A 15,753-nucleotide genomic window follows, 5' to 3' on the forward strand; every position below is an offset into this window, starting at 1 on the left:
TCTATAACAGTATTAAAACACGGGTCCACAAAAGTGATGATTTGAAACTTTCCTCCAGTAACCCCCTCCCCCCATGACTAAAGCATGACTCAGCACACCCACCAGAGGCTTGCTATGTAAATCTCCCCAAATTCTGACAAGCATATAAACTGGCATTCAACAAGTAAGCTATTGGCGGCGATGCTGTCTTCAGTCTACTTCCTTTGTTTAAAACGAAAGTTAGCAAGGATAAAACAGGTTTGGTGACATGGTGTACGGACAAAAGTTCCAGAATTTCCAAACTCTATGCCTGTGCCAACCATTTATTCGATAGATTATTAGAGGTTCCGGAGTGGTAAAGCCCGGGTTTTAATTATTCATTTGACAGTTCTCGGGGAGAACCTGTCTCGGGACCACTGACAGAAAATACCAGGGAAATGGATTAGGGAAATCAAGCCAGCAAGTCAAAGAGGAACGAGATAACATGGGAATTTGCATTTCGCCTGTGTGTACATTAAAAAACGTCCCGCGCTGGCAGCCCGGGCTGAGTCGACCTTTGCGAACGCCTGTCCGGTCGCCAGTCCATTTAAAAACTGCCCGTGGTGTCGGCTGGGCCGAGGGTGGGAGCAGCGAGTCAACTCCCGGCAGCGTAGCCCTCCTGCCCGTCCGCCCGGGCCCAGCCGGGGCGAGCGCAAGGCTGCGGGGCTCCTGGGGCTCTGACTCAGCATCCGGCCTCCCCGACCCCCGGCGCGCCCGCCCGTCCGCCCCTCTTACCCAGCCGAGTGTCCGTGGCTCCCGGGCCTTCTTGCGCCCCAGGCTACTTCCGGCTTCGCCAGCCCGGGCCACGGAGCACGTGACCTACGGCGGGGCGCGCCTGCGCGTGCGCACTCCACGGCGACGGAGCTCACCGGACTGCGGAGGGAGCCGCCGCTACTGCCGCTGCTCCCCGGCCCGGGCTAGCGAACTCTGCACCGCGGACCGAGTGCGGCAAGGGGGCGACGCCCACAGTCACGGGTGGGCAGGATGCTGGCCGCTGAGGACTTCCGCAGAAGATTGGGGGAGGGGGCAGGTTTGTGTTTTTAAACCTCACTTGCTGCGTGAAGCAAGTATCAGTTCATAATATCCGGTCTGTCAATAAATACGTTATCTTAATTCGCTCTTTCAGATTGGTTTTCAAAATGGTAGTACTGGAGAATTTAAGCATTTAACTTGACAATTTAAGAGCTAAACTAGTATTATGATCAAGTCTTGACAAGCACGTATTCTTTACAAAGGCTTTGCTTCACGCACCAGAAGCCCCCTTTCTGTTTAGGGTTGAAGGTGTAACTTCTGAGTGGGTCCCGGGGCAGATGACGGAAGCCCTGAGTGGTTAAGGGCAGAGGCTTTGAGTGGACAGTCAAGAGGCTGAAGCTGATTCTGTCTGCTCCTGACCCGTTTTCATCAAATGCACAATGGAGATTTTTTAAAACCCAGTCCAGTTTGCTGGGAGTGGTGGCGCTCGCCTTTCAGGAGGCGGCGGATAGTTTGAGGCCAGCCTGTTCCTCAAAATGAGTCCAGGACAGCCAAGGCTACACAGAGAAACCCTGGCTTGAACAGCCAAAAACAAAAACAACAAACAAACACAAAAAAGACCAGTCCAACGAGTTCTTAGAAAGAAAGTTATTTTATTAGAATCTTAAACAGTTTAGGCAATGAAACCATTCTAACAGCAAATGTACTTTCTGCTTACAATTAAAATCTGTTTCAGTTCTAATAATGACATGAGAGACAGGACCATCCGAGTTTCTCCAACGGAAAATCAACAGCTCAAAAGTTATGGAGGAAATATGATTAAGCCAAGGGACTTCACATGTTTACCACATAAGTGATACACATTAAAATACCACACAGTACTTTCTTTTAAAAAAGGCAAGCCACTTGTGAACCTATTAGCAAGCACCGGGACTGAAACAAACAGGTTAGGCACAGGACTAAGCCAGGTACCATTAAACCCTTTGTCTTTTGCTTCCATTTGCTCACCTGTAACAAATGAGACAAGTATTTGGGTGCTTGCTTTTATAAATAAGGTACTCCATGACCATACTTGGGTAACCTCAAGGAATGAAGATGAGAATTATCATACATGATTACATTAACATCAAGTTCCTTTTTATACACTTTGATTTCTGTGTCCCGATTCCTCAGGTCTAAACTCACGGGAACCTACTGTAGGGTTTTAAGGAGCCATGAATGGACTCAACAGTACAGTAATACTGAGACCTATGTGTTAGTCAGTTGAATTCTTAACAAGTTATGAGGTAGCTACCATTGTTTCCCCCATTTCTGAGTGGAAACCAAGGCAGGGAGAAGTTAAACTTGCTCAAGGCCCTAAAGTCAGTTACTGGTGTTAAGTGGTGTTTAAACCTAGTAATCTGGGTCCAGAGTCCATGTTATACAAACTCTTGACTACTGTCCTGTGCTCCTCACTAGACACTTTGCAGTCACACTGCTGAAGTGATGCCAGTACATCTCCACAGAGCACAGGAGCACAGCAAAGAAATGCCCAGTTTCGCCTGTCTGGTTTTTTGTTGTTTTTGAAACAGAGTCTCACTCTAGCCCAGACTGGCCCTGGCCTCCTCTAAATGCTGTGATTACAAGCGTGAGCCACCAAATCTGGCCCACTTACCTATTAAAAAAAAACTGTAGAAGTACTAAATATACTTCACTTATCTATTTTCATCATTCAATAGTTTCGTTATTCCTAGTTTTCAGTCAATACACTGCTTTTATAATGTAAGGAAAATGCAGACTCTTTCTTGTGGGATTAAAATAAGAAGATTCGTGAAATCTGGGGCTGGGGGTGGGGGGCTCAGCAGGTAATGTGCTTGCTGGACAAGATGAGGCCCTGAGCCTGGATCCCCTTCTTCCACATAAAGGCTGGTGGCAGTCAGCACCTGCAGCTCGAGGACTGGGTCACAGAGACAGGAGTCTTGCTGGCCAGCCAACCTGGCTGGAACATTGAGCTCTAGGCTCAATGGAAGACCCTGTCCCCCCAAAATAAGGTTATCACCCCTGCTCACCCACATACACACACACACCACTCTCCCTCTCTGTCACACTCACACACACTTAACAGATTTTAGGGAACTTCCGGGCCACAAATTTGTTGACAACACACAGCCAAAGGTGAGAAAACCAGACAAATCCCTCCTGAAATTGTTCGGCACCCTCCCCGGGGAGGGACTCGGGTCCTCATCTTGTCCAGCAAGCCAGCTCTCTACACTGGGTAACACACCCTCTCACATTTAACCACAGTGGAGGAAAGCACTCAGCTAATGGAGCTAGGCCTTAACTGGGCTTTTCAAACCCAAGTGTCTATAGCTGTGCTGCAGGAGCTGCGCCCCTCTTTTCCAACACCCCTCCCCAGGCCACTGCTTTTCTCCCAGCTTTCTCTGGCAGCGAGTAAGTACTTGTAGTAATTAAGTAGTAACTGACTACAAAAGCATAAACACAGGTGGTCATACTTGGTGGTTCACACCTTTAATCCCAGCAGCTAGGGGGCAGAGACAGGCTGTGAATTTGAGGCCAACCCGTTCTATATAGCGAGCGAAACAAAACCAAACAAACAAAAAACCCAAGTGTACTGTGCTCTAAGCACATCTAATATTATAGATTCATGGAGCGGATTTCTAGTGCATTTAAAAAGATGCAGAGCTAAGTTGCGAGTGACCTTTAGGGGCACAGCCAGTAAAATAAGGCATCTACATTCATATTTGCAAACCTTTAGGTGGGAAATCCGAGGGTGACTAAGGTGGGAAAAGGAGGCTATTTGTAATAATTTCGGAAAAGACTTGGTATATTTCACTATGTAAAATTTATTATTATTATTATTTTTTTTTTTATAAAAAATGTGTAACACCAGCACCTACTTTTAAACTGACTTATTTAGGAACCCATTCATTCTCTTATAGAATACACATTGGCATTGAAACAGTTTAAAGAAATGTAATGGCTATCTACAAAAAATTATGGTTTGATTGTTACCCCATAGCTTATGTGTCTACACACATAAAACTGAATATTTCCAACTTTACATTCAATTTGTTACAGTTTTCCACTGGTATAGTTTTTTATAAAGAATTTTAAAGTTTCATATAAAGAAAAAATTAAGGTACTAGGATAAATCTATGTCTTATAACTGTATTTTTACATAAACAATTTAAACTGGCATGCAGGCAACTTTTCTTGTTGTCACATACCTGGATTTAGGGAAAAATTACATCCATTTTACAGAAAATTCCACATACACTGCAATAAGCTCAAAACAATGTTAGAAGACGAGTGTGAATGGCACACAAAGACCACTTCTCTGTAAGTTACTAAGTGGAGTTCCTGGTCAGGAGGCAGGCAGGGCAGTCAGGCCTTAGGGCTTTGCTCTCTGGAAGAATACCTGTAAAACACGTGTAGGACCAGCACAAGCGTCAGGCAGGACAGCTTTTTTCCAGGCTTCCAAATGCTAGTCAGCCCTTGGTAACAAACAGTGTTGCTATGAGCAACAGCAGTCAGGAAACAGCTTTGGAAGCTCCTGGCCCTCTGAGTGAGAGGAGAGCTGGGCATGGCGACTCACACCTGAGACGCCAGAAGTTGGGAGGCTGAATCAAGAGACACACTCAATGCCAAATTTTTCTAAACAGGTTTCTTTGTGTAGCCCTGGATGCCTTGAAATGGTTTTATGTATAAAATCTGCTTATGAATGTAGAAGCAGCCTTATTGGCCAAATCACAGGGGTCTCTTTTGTCTGCTGTATAGTTCAAGGGTTTCACAACAAAATAGAAGCAGGAAATTTATACTTCTGCTTTTGGAGCTTTAGATCCTTTCAATTTAACACGAACAACTGTTCTCTAACTTTTCTTGTTCTTTCCGTCCTCTAATACCCATTTAATCACTTCATAAAACAACAAGGAAAACCCAAACATTGGTTTTTATACCAATATATTCAGGCCGTTAGGCAATCAGTACAAATATCTAATTTACAATGTCTTTCCAAGAGCTTAGCTCAAAGGGATTTTTCATTTATGATGCCTCTTAGAGAAAAGAGATCCCAGGGTGAGTCAGTCAGACCCTGGGCTCTCACATGTTATGGAAGATACAGACATTTCCCAAATACCCACCTTTAGGTAATTTTTAAAAACTTTAGCATCAGGCTGCTGAAGCGCTTGACAGAACTCCTGGGGAAGAGAAATAGGAAACACCATTTAGTTCAGCCCATAATATCTTGTTTTCAATTACGGTTAATAAACACAAGTTAGCATGGCAACCACTTTACATGCATGTTATGTTAGCATAGTCATGTTAACTGTGTGTGCAGCAGATCTTACAGGAGTTTTCATCCTACAGAAACGTAGCCTATGTTCAGGTGAACTAGTGAGCGGCAGGTCCCAGTGAGACTCTCTCTCAAAAAACAAGGTGGAGGCTCCTGAGAATGGCACCCAAGGTGGACCTCTAGTGTTCACATGCATGTGCGCACTCACACATGCCTGCACAAACATGAACACACACCCATACAAAGGAAATCCTGCTGTATGTAGCAGATATCGTGCTAAATCAAACAGACAGGCCCGAAAAGACAAGAGAGACATGATTCTACTTCTGTGAGGTCTCTGAAACAGCCCAAGTTACAGGATCACAGTGCAGCAGGGTGGTTGCCAAGGGCTGGGAAAGAGGACTTAATGAGTTTTCTAAAGGCCTACCTAATACTGTTTTTATGTATATGGACTTCATGGGTTTATGTGCACAAGTCCTTAGAGGCCAGAAGAGGGCACCGGGCCACCTCTGGAGTCCCTTGGAACTGGAGTTACAGGTGGCTGTGAGCTCCCATATGGCTGCTGAGAACTGAACCTGTGTCCTGAGCAAGTGTAGCCAGTACTCTTAACCACTGAGCCCCATGAATTCTGATCGTTTGGTAGCAAAACTTAGTATCTTTCTAGGAAACAACCTAAGTAATACGACCCAATTGCTCATAATTTCAAAATGGTGACAAACACAAGTAATATTTTAAGTATCTCCAACTTCTGTAACATAAAAATATATGCAACGTCAGGTTGGAGGGGTTCCTTAGTTGGTAAAGCCCAAGAGACTAACTTCAGAACATGTGTGGTGGCCTGTGTGTAATCCCAGCACTGGGGAGATGGCACAGGAGGACACACCTGGGACTTTCTAGCTTAAGCAGTGAGCCAGAGGCCAGTAAAAGACCCTTTCAAAAGCAGGAGGTATTCCTAAGGACAGCACTGAAATTCCTCCTCCTCCGGCCTCCATACGTGTGTGCACACATGCACGTGTACCATCGAGACACACACACCCGGGAAGAGGAGTTGTGTATAGTTACAGACAATGTTACTATTATTATGACCTTGCACTTACTGAATGGTAGGAAATTAACTTTGTATTGCAGGTTCATTAAGAAAAAAAACACAAAATTGTTCTCATTCATTTTCGTGGATTATTTCTAAGTCTAGACTCCAGGCTATTGACAACCAAACAAGCTTAATGCTATCTGGCTTTCTTGAATTAAAATTTAGATATAAGGGGCTGGAGAGATGGTTCAGCAGTTAAGAGCACTGTCTGTTCTTCCAGAGGTCCTGGGTTCAATTCCCAGCAACCATGTGGTAGCTCACAATCATCTGTACCCTCTAATGTCCTCTTCTGGTGTGCAGGTGTACATGCAGATAGAGCACTTATATACATAAAATTAAAAAAATTTAGATATGAAGTATACACTTACATTAATTTAATAAAATTATGAGCAAAATCTGTTAGGAGACTTTTACCTGAATTATTTCTGGAGCAACTTGTAAGGAGGGCAGGTATTCTTGTTGGAGATACTGAACACACTCGGGGCCCTGCAGATAAAGAGATAACTGAGTCATCTTCTTTAAGGCACAATAACGCACACAAAGGGCTAAGAACACACCTGTACTTTAAAGGCAACACAGTATCATGATTAAGAACAGACGCTGGAGCCAGATTGCCTTGATTTGAAGCCTGGACCTATTGCAACTTAATCAAACTGCTCTAAGTTGCCAGTTTGAAAAATTAGGTTCTTAGAAGGAGTTATGAAATATATATATTTCATATATATATGAATCTGTGTGTATTACATACAAACATACATAATACAGAACAACCACAAACTTCTTAGAGTAACACTTAGCACACATTACCATTACTTAGTGCTAAGAACTACTAAAGATTGCTTCCGAAGCCTCAGTCTCCCAGGCACCGAGGAACAGCACAGATAAGGGTGAGCCTATGGCTCTGCCACTGAACGGAGTACAGCTGTAGGGCATGCAGTGGGGCCAGGCTGATGACTTGCTTTAGAAAGTAAAACCTGGAAAGAGCTAAGCCATAGAAAAGCAGTGGAAGTCCACTTCCTTTGCAACACAGGAGGGGACAAGACTCGGCAGTCAGCGAGGACCGATGAGAGCAGAGACCAGGAGATGGCCCTGGCTGATGGAGGCTGAATGCACTGTGAGCCAGGACTGCTTCCTAGCACCCCCTATGTAAGACTCAGGAAGACAGCTGTGATTTATCCCTGCTGCTAGGAGAGAGGACACCACAAATAACCCCTAAGCCCTACCCGTGCTCAATGCCCACAAAGGAGCCAGGAGACACCGAAAACTACTTCCTTTTTTAGCAATGTTATTTCTGAGAGAAAAAAGCTACTAAAAACTGAATAAACTCAATACTTAAAAGAACAGCGGTCCTTATTCTTTTTAGAAAGGGTCTCTCCTTAAATTTGGAGTTGGCCCCTTTGGCTTGGCTGGCCAGCCAGTTAACTCCAGGGATGACTCACCTGTCTGCACCTAACCCTCCCCACAGCACAGAGATCTCAGACGTGCACAGCCATGTCTGGCTATTTCCTGGGTGCTGAAAACCTAACTACAGGTCCTGTAGGAGCAGCAGCTGATGGGTGCAGCTATCTCAGCCACTGTCCCTGCTCTGCAATTGATAACTAACTTTTAAGGGCTTTGGTGGGTTGACAGTTCTAACCTGAAAGTTAATTAGCAAACAATGCCAGTGGTCCACACCTAGCATTTGGGAGGTATAAACTCCAGAGTGTGAAGTCAGCCTGGTGACAGAGCAAGGCTGTCCCAAAACAAGTCAAAGGCAACCTGTCCCTTCAGCTCCTTCCCTGCTTCAGCATCTGGACTTTCTGCCTGCCACTATCAGTGCTCCTCAAGCACAGGATTCCCTATCTTTCCTTTCTCCCTTGACTCCTGGCCCTCAACTTAAATGGCCTAGGCCTCACCTTCTTGACCCCTCAGAGGACAACATCTCTGTGGAGAAGAAACTGCACTGGTTCTGAAGTTTTTCTGATTTCTTTTGACCTTTACATTAGTGTAAACCATTCTGCTTATTTCTAGCGCACTGTTCACCATGCTCACACAACTGTACTATCACTTGAAAGACACACACACACACACACACACACACACACACACACACGAGAGAGAGAGAGAGAGAGAGAGAGAGGGAGGGAGGGAGAGAAGAGAGGGGTTATCTTTAAATTCTTTTTTTAAAGAAGGGTGTTTTTCTTTACTCTGGAAAACTTGTACTCAAATATTCAAAATCAGGAAACAGAAACAATAAAAAGTCTGTTTTAACTAGGGTTTTTACTAATTCAGAACGAAGACAATACTTCAGAACTACTTTTCATCCCTCATCCTAAAGTCTCACGCATCCACGACGTCACCAGTGTCCTCTGTTGTGACTCTCTGCCCTTAGTTTTCACAACAGGTTAACTGTTCCTAGGTATCTCTGTGCACGTGTGTGTCTGCCAGGAGTGTGTGTACCCATGGAGACTAGAGAGACATTGGGTCCCTTGCGCTAGGGCACAGGCTACCTGAGGGCTTGCCGTGTGAGTGTGAAGCCTTCTCTCCCCACCCTCAGGGGTGTCTTTCCTGCTGCTTTAGCAGTTCCTTTGCCCTGATCTTATCAGTTCTTGTGGACTCACCATAAGGACGCCAAGGGCAGCATTAGTTCTTAGTACCCCACACCCCCATTCCCAACAGCTCTCTGAACACCTTTTCCCACTCAGCTGTCCACAGCTTGGCCTACTGGCTTTCCGAGCACCCATTCACAGGCAACAACTTACACAGCGGCCACCCATCTATCTATCCTACCGCGGTTTAGCTCCTGCTTCTGCCTGTATGCCGGAGCAAAAAGGGTTAAGTCTACGCTCTTCCGCCAACTCCACTCTGTCAACATACCTTGCTTTGTCCAGAAAGCCTGTCTAAGCAGTACACATTCATCTTAAGACAGAATCCACCTCTCCCTGTGGGCTGCTTACTGTTCCTTTAGGCAGTGTCAGTCCTATACTACTTTATGTACCCACTAAAACACTTACTTAAGCCACTGAGAGTTACTTACACAGTGCTCTCCTTTGACCTGAGCCACAGATACCAAGGATTCATCTTTTGCATTTTTTTTCTACAACACAGTGGACCTAGCTAGAAGCACAGGTATAGAGGAAATGCTATTGAAATGAAACCTTCAACTCTGTCAGAAGAAAAGACTCCAGCTCAGAGAAGCGAAGGCCTGGAGCAGGGCTCCAGGGAACAGGCTGCTCTGCAGTGGCCGCAGATGGAGAAAATGCTGGTCTGCGCTGGGTCAGAGAAGTTGGAAATGGGAACTTTTGTTAAAAGGGAAAAAAAAAAGCACTCATTTTTAAATGCTGGCACTAATTCAAGTTATCTGAAAATACCTAAAGTCACTGACAAGAAAGAGCCTTGTGCTTGGAAGTACCCCAAGTCTCTAACTGTTTACACCTGTAACCCTAACATAGGAGAGGCTGAGGCAGGAGGGCTGCTCTGAGTTCATACCAGACTGGGACTCTGTGAAGTTCTGTCAATGGTCAATAAATAAGGCAGTCAGCTATTAATAAGGCTAGAGTAATCACTCATTGGGCAGAGTAGCTGTGGTGCAGGCGTGAGGGCCTGAGCTCCACCCCAGCATCCACCTTACACTCACAATGGTCCCCTGGGATGGCCTGCCAGCCCAGCCTATAGTGAACCCGAGGCCCAGCAATAGATCCTGCCTCAGAAAGCAATGTGGACGGCAGCACTTGAGGTTGACCTCTGACCTACACAAGCACACACGCACCTCTCCCACAGGCAGCCTCTCACCTGCACATGCACACACAGGCACAGAACAAATAAGGCAGAGAAAAGCCGGGCGTGGTGGCACACGCCTTTAATCCTAGTGCTCGGGAGGCAGAGGCAGGCGATGCGAGTTCGAGGCCAGCCTGGTCTACAAAGTGAGTCCAGGATTGCCAAGGCTATATAGAGAAACCCTGTCTCGAAAAACCAAAAAAAAAAAAAAAAAAAAAAAAAAAGGCAGAGAAATCTGGCTGTACAGAAGTTGAACTTTGAACTTATCTTCTTGTGATCCACAATGGAAAGGGCAGTAGCAGTCATTGCTACCTGCACTTAGTCCTTCCCACACAGCCACAAGACCAGTACTGGCGTCTTTGTTAAAGACAGTTCTCAAGAACACGGGTCAGAGCCAACTGGGAGCAAATACGGCACAGGAGAAGTGATAGAGCAAGGACCATAAGCCTTACCCGTTTGAGATGAATTGTTTTCAGAGTCACCGCACACTCAGAAAGTGCCTGTAAAAACAAGTTTACATTTTTAATAAGGGCAGCTTGTTACAATGCCAACCTTTATCCCTCCTGCCTCCTATCTGTTGCAAGGAAAATATTCACAGCTAAGTGATTCCTGGAAGTAAAGAGTGGGAAAGTAAGGAGGCTGCACAGAAAAGAAGTAAAAGACAAACTTCTGGGTGCTAGAGAGCTGGCTCAGTGGTGAACAGCACTGGCTGCTCTTCCAGAGGTTCCCAGCACCTACACGGCAGCTCACAACCATCTGTGGCTCCAGTCAGTCCTCGGGAATCCGACTTCCTCTTCTAGCCTCACAGGGGACTAGGAACGTACAGATGGAACCAAAGTATCCATAGACAGGAAAGAGAAGAAACACAAAGTACAGGCCTAATGTAGTGTATGGATTTTACTCAGCTCCTGAGATATGGAAACAACTCTTTCACATCAAACACTAAAAATGCGATCTGGGACCCATGATACAAAAGGCAAGTTGACATCTCATCTCTTCATGTGTGGAAGGCATTCAGCAGAGCAGCAGGAGCAGGGCCTGATGGTGCACACCACCCCACACCAAGGAGGCAGAGGCAAGGGACTGCCTACAAGGCTGAGTAACCTGAATGGGGCGTGGTGGCCCATGCCTTTAATCTCAGCACTTAGGAGGTAGAAGCAGATGGATCTCTGTGAGTTCGAGGACAGCCTGGTCTACAAAGCAAGCAGAGGACAGCCAGGGCTACACAGCGAAACTCTGTCTCAGAAAAAAGAAGAAGAAGAAGAAGAAGAAGAAGAAGAAGAAGAAGAAGAAGAAGAAGAAGAAGAAGAAGAAGAAGAAGAAGAAGAAGAAGAAGAAGAAAAAAAGAGTAGCCTGGTGTACACTGCAAGATCCTGGCCAGCTATATGGCTACACAGCAAAACCCTGTGCCAAAAACAAAAGTGAGGAGGGAGCAGAAGAGGGAAATTAAAGGAAAGAGGGGAAATGGAGAGGAGAGTGAGAAAGACAAAGAGAAAACGAGAGAAAACAAGCGGGAGGAGGGATGTGGGTGAGTGACGAGGACCCCGCCTAGTGTGTCCTGCTCAGACCCAGGCCCAGAATGGACAAATAACCGCAAAGCCATTAGTTAACAAAAGCAAGCAATCCATGAGCAGAACCACCCCATCAGCTTCTATGAGGTCTACGCGTGGTACACAAAGACTGAGGTGCTTACCAATACTGTCTGTGCGTCTGCCAGGTCAAAGGTCTGCTTTAAAGGTGCTAGGAAGCACGCAGGCACAATGTGCTTATAAACAAAATCAGCAAATCCCACCGGTCCGTCTTTACCTCCTGTCAAGAGAATCCAGATTTTCAGCTTGCTTAAACGACCAGTCCACACCAGAGACAACCAGTCCCCAGTCCCTGCTGCCTTGGGACAAGAGCTCCACTTCACTTCTAACAGTCCCACGAACCAGGCGGGGAATGCTGGGGTATGGCTAGATGGGCAAGACCCCAGGTTCCAGGCCCCGCTGGGGGTGGAGGGTGGGGTCAGGACAAAGCCTCAAAACTAAATCGAAGCAAACTCTTCCTCTCACCCCAGAGCTCCACCAGCTTGGAGAGGATGATAAAACATGTCTTCTGTGCAATCGGGTCTGGGTAGTCGACGGCTCCCTGGATCACCGTGATCAGCACCCGTTCTACGTTCTCTGCACCTGGAGAGGAAAATTAGACTTTAACTTCAAAAGGAAAAACGGCAACCTGAAGCACTCTTTTCAAAATATATAGTTAAGTCAAAACAAAAATTATTAACTGGGCACCTAAATCTTTTAATAGCTTGCTCACCTGAATTTTATTTATTTATTTATTTTGGACCTTGCTGTGTAGACCAGGCTGGCCTCAAACTCAGATGTCTGTCTTCTTTTGCTTCCTGAGTAGGATCTGAAGACACGCCCATGGGATGGTTTGAACGGGAATGCCCCACATAGGCTCATGTATTTAAATGCTGGGTCAGCAGTTGGTGGAGGAGTTTGGGAAGGATTAGGAAGTGTGGCCTTGTTGGAGGAGCTGTGTCACTGGGGTTAGGCTTTCAAACGCCCACTTTGTTCTGCCTCTCGCCTCTCAACTACTGCTCCACAGCCATGCCTGCCTGCTGCCATGTGCCTAGCTGTGATGGTCATGGTCTCACCCTCTGTAACTGTATGCAACAATAAAGTCTACATCCTGCAAGCTGTCTTAGGCATGGTGTCTTAGCACAGCAACAGAAAGAAGGCACTCACCACGCCCAGGTTACCCCTCTTCCCTTTTTAAGAAAAGACTTGCCCAGGCTGGCCCCAAATGCATTGGACTGTTCTACTCCAGCCCTCTAGCTAACTAGGATTATAAGCTCTCACTTGTTTGGCTTTTGCTAATTTTTAATTTCAAGATGGCAAACTGGCCAGCAAGACTCAAGTGTGAGGCCAGTTCTGGCACATGTTCACTACACTACCTACTTGCGATCAGAGAACGCAGGAGAAGCGGAACACACATTAATGTGAAGTGGGCACGCACACCGGCACGGATGCGCCCCTACCTTGATTTGCGATCACCTCGCTCATGCCGCTGCCGGTGACTGTCTGCAGGAAGGCGAAGTAGCTCCTGCGCAGCATCTGCTTCTCCAGCGCCGCCGACTGGTCATTGTCTTCCGCTGGCCGCAGCAGCACTTCAAAAATGGCATGAAGCAGGGGCATGAACATCTGCTGTAAAAACGGGGACACCTGAATCTGGAAAGGAGAGCGACGGTTAACGCCCCTCAGAAGTGATGGAGAAAAGTAACATGAAGCTTTGGGAAGAGAATATTACAAAAGCTCTTAGCTTCTTATGGAGGGTATTTACATACTTAATAAACATGAATATGAAGACAAATTTATAAAAACACATACACTACCCAAAGACTCCAAGTAAGTTCAACACGTATGTGCTAGAGAGCTGGCTCAGGGCACTCACTGCTCACAACCAGATGTAACCTACAGGAGACCTGATGCCCTATTCTGGCTTCTCCAGGAATGCGGTCATGCAAGACACCATCACAAGAATCTCTACAAGTTCATCTTAAACTTGGGTTGTGGGCCAGCAAGACGGTCGGGTCAGCAGGCGAAGGCTCTTGCTGTGCAAGCCTGGCGACCTGAGACTAGTCCCTAGAACCCACAGAAGGACAGAAGGAGAGCGCTGACTCCACAGGGGTGGCACTCTGACCGTCATGCCTTGTCATGCACGCGCGCGAGCGCGCACACACACCCTCTCAATAAAAGTTAAAAAAATGAAAGAAGAAAAGAGATTTGAGATGTAATAACAAGTGATCATAATCAAAGTTGGCCATTTTCAAATTTAAATTCCTAAGGGGATAAAAATTCTAAGAAATGATTTTTGTAAAAAAACAAAAAACAAACAAAAAAACCCAACCAACCAAACAAACAAACAAAAAAACCCTAACATATGGGACTTCTGTTAAATTCCTTAACCTCCCTGAGCCTAGTTCCCTCATCTGTCAGGCATAATTCTTATCACACAAGGTTATTCTGAGGAGTACAGAGCAACATGCAAGTACATTCAAGCAGGTTTGAACTTAGAAAGCATTCTGCAAGTGCTGGCCATTCTCCCTAGCGGCTCGTACCTGTTTCATAAGTTCCTGTCTCTGAAACTGCCCTCAGGGCTGGGCCATGCCAGACTCCTGTCCCAGCACCCACCTGGTCTACAGGCGGCTCAGGGCTGGGTCATGCCAGACTCCTGTCCCAGCACCCACCTGGTCTACAGGCGGCTCAGGGCTGGGTCATGCCAGACTCCTGTCCCAGCACCCACCTGGTCTACAGGCGGCTCAGGGCTGGCTCTACCTGCTTGTCCTAGTGGCTGTCTCCCGCTACGGTACCTGACGTTTTTATTAGCGCACCTGTGCAGGGGCTGGGCGATGGCTCAGCCCTGGCTTCTGCTCCCAGCACACACGTGAAGGCTCACACTGCTGTGCTCTGTAACTCTACTTCCAGGTGAGTGGACACAGACTTCTGACCTCTTCATGCACCAGGCATGCACACGGTGCACATCCATACATATAGGCAAAACACTCACACTCAGAAGAAAATTAGTTTTCAATCTAAAAACCTACCTAGTCTTCCGCATTGCAGATAGCATGCTACTAGAAATGTTTAAACACCCCTATGGTTCATGTAACCAACTAACTTGTCATTTAGCAAATACAGGCCGGGCTGAGGAGTGGCTCAGTCGATACAGAGATTTCTGTACAAGCATGAGCATCTGACTTGAATCCCCAGACCCTGTAATGACGAGTGGGCATGGCGGTGTGCACCAAAACCACAGCACTCGGAGGATGAGGGGGGTCACTGGCCGGCCAGTCTAGCCCTGTCAGTGAGCCTCAAGTTCAGTGACAGGTCACTTATCAAAAAATAATGTGCAAGGTGATGGTGGCCACCTCTGGCCTCCACGTGTGTGAAAATCCCACCTCACAACACGCATTAAAAAGGGACAAAACCTAACAGGCACCTGCGATGTGGACACCTGACTTTAAGGCTGCAGATGGGGGGGAGGCACAAGGGTCTTAGCAGCCCGGCCTGCGGTACCTTGAACTTGGCCGTGATCTGGTTGATGAGCGGAATGAACTCCTGGAGGTCTTTGGCTTCGCAGTCTTTGAGCATGTGCTCCGAGGCAGACGGGATGAAGGGAAGAACCTCTTCCTCTAGGCAAATGATCATTCGGTGAAGGAAGGTTCGCACTCCACTTCTGAGAACATCCTTTTGTACAGGGCAGCTGAGAGCCGGCAAGAAGGTCTGTAAACAGTCCAGGTACACTTCGGAGCAGCCACACTGTTTCACTGTCTGCTTGTTGCTGAACGCCTTGCTGGTACGACTGCATGAACCAAAACCAGGCGGCCAAGCTTAGTTTTGTTATTCAGATGATCAGAGTATTAAGAAACAATGCACAGCAAGATGCAAACGGACAACACTAAGAAGCCAATTATCTCCTGCATCAGAATTGTTTCCACCCTTAGTTAATACTGATATGAAAATGATTGTTGCCAGACAGCATCACAGAACAAAACATTAAACAAAGTAAGCAAGTAAGTAGTTAAACAAGCTGGGTCAATTCGCCTGGTTTCCTAAAATTCTGATAGTCTGCAAGG

The 15,753-nt window shown here is 46.4% G+C and overlaps 2 protein-coding genes across 3 annotated transcripts in view; both read right to left on the bottom strand.

Moving 5' to 3' along the window:
* Positions 1–851, bottom strand: part of TBK1 (TANK binding kinase 1) — a 45,903-nt gene extending 45,052 nt beyond the window's left edge. The window contains exon 1 of the mRNA XM_084759998.1: positions 754–851. The gene's annotated coding sequence lies outside the window, so the exon portion shown is untranslated. The remainder of the gene's footprint in view (positions 1–753) is intronic.
* A 772-nt stretch (positions 852–1,623) lies between these two features.
* XPOT (exportin for tRNA) overlaps positions 1,624–15,753 on the bottom strand; it is a 35,779-nt gene continuing 21,649 nt past the window's right edge. For both annotated transcript variants that reach the window (XM_084759992.1, XM_084759991.1), the window contains exons 18-25: positions 15,194–15,479; positions 13,156–13,345; positions 12,182–12,298; positions 11,821–11,936; positions 10,580–10,627; positions 6,786–6,857; positions 5,130–5,186; positions 1,624–4,408 (exon numbers count right to left, since the gene is read on the bottom strand). In XM_084759992.1, coding sequence (XP_084616118.1) covers positions 4,382–4,408; positions 5,130–5,186; positions 6,786–6,857; positions 10,580–10,627; positions 11,821–11,936; positions 12,182–12,298; positions 13,156–13,345; positions 15,194–15,479 — 913 coding nt within the window. In that variant the 3' untranslated portion in view covers positions 1,624–4,381. The remainder of the gene's footprint in view (positions 4,409–5,129; positions 5,187–6,785; positions 6,858–10,579; positions 10,628–11,820; positions 11,937–12,181; positions 12,299–13,155; positions 13,346–15,193; positions 15,480–15,753) is intronic.

This window comes from Acomys minous (genome assembly GCF_964271855.1).
Source record: "Acomys minous genome assembly, chromosome: 15".
NCBI lineage: Eukaryota > Metazoa > Chordata > Mammalia > Rodentia > Muridae > Acomys > Acomys minous.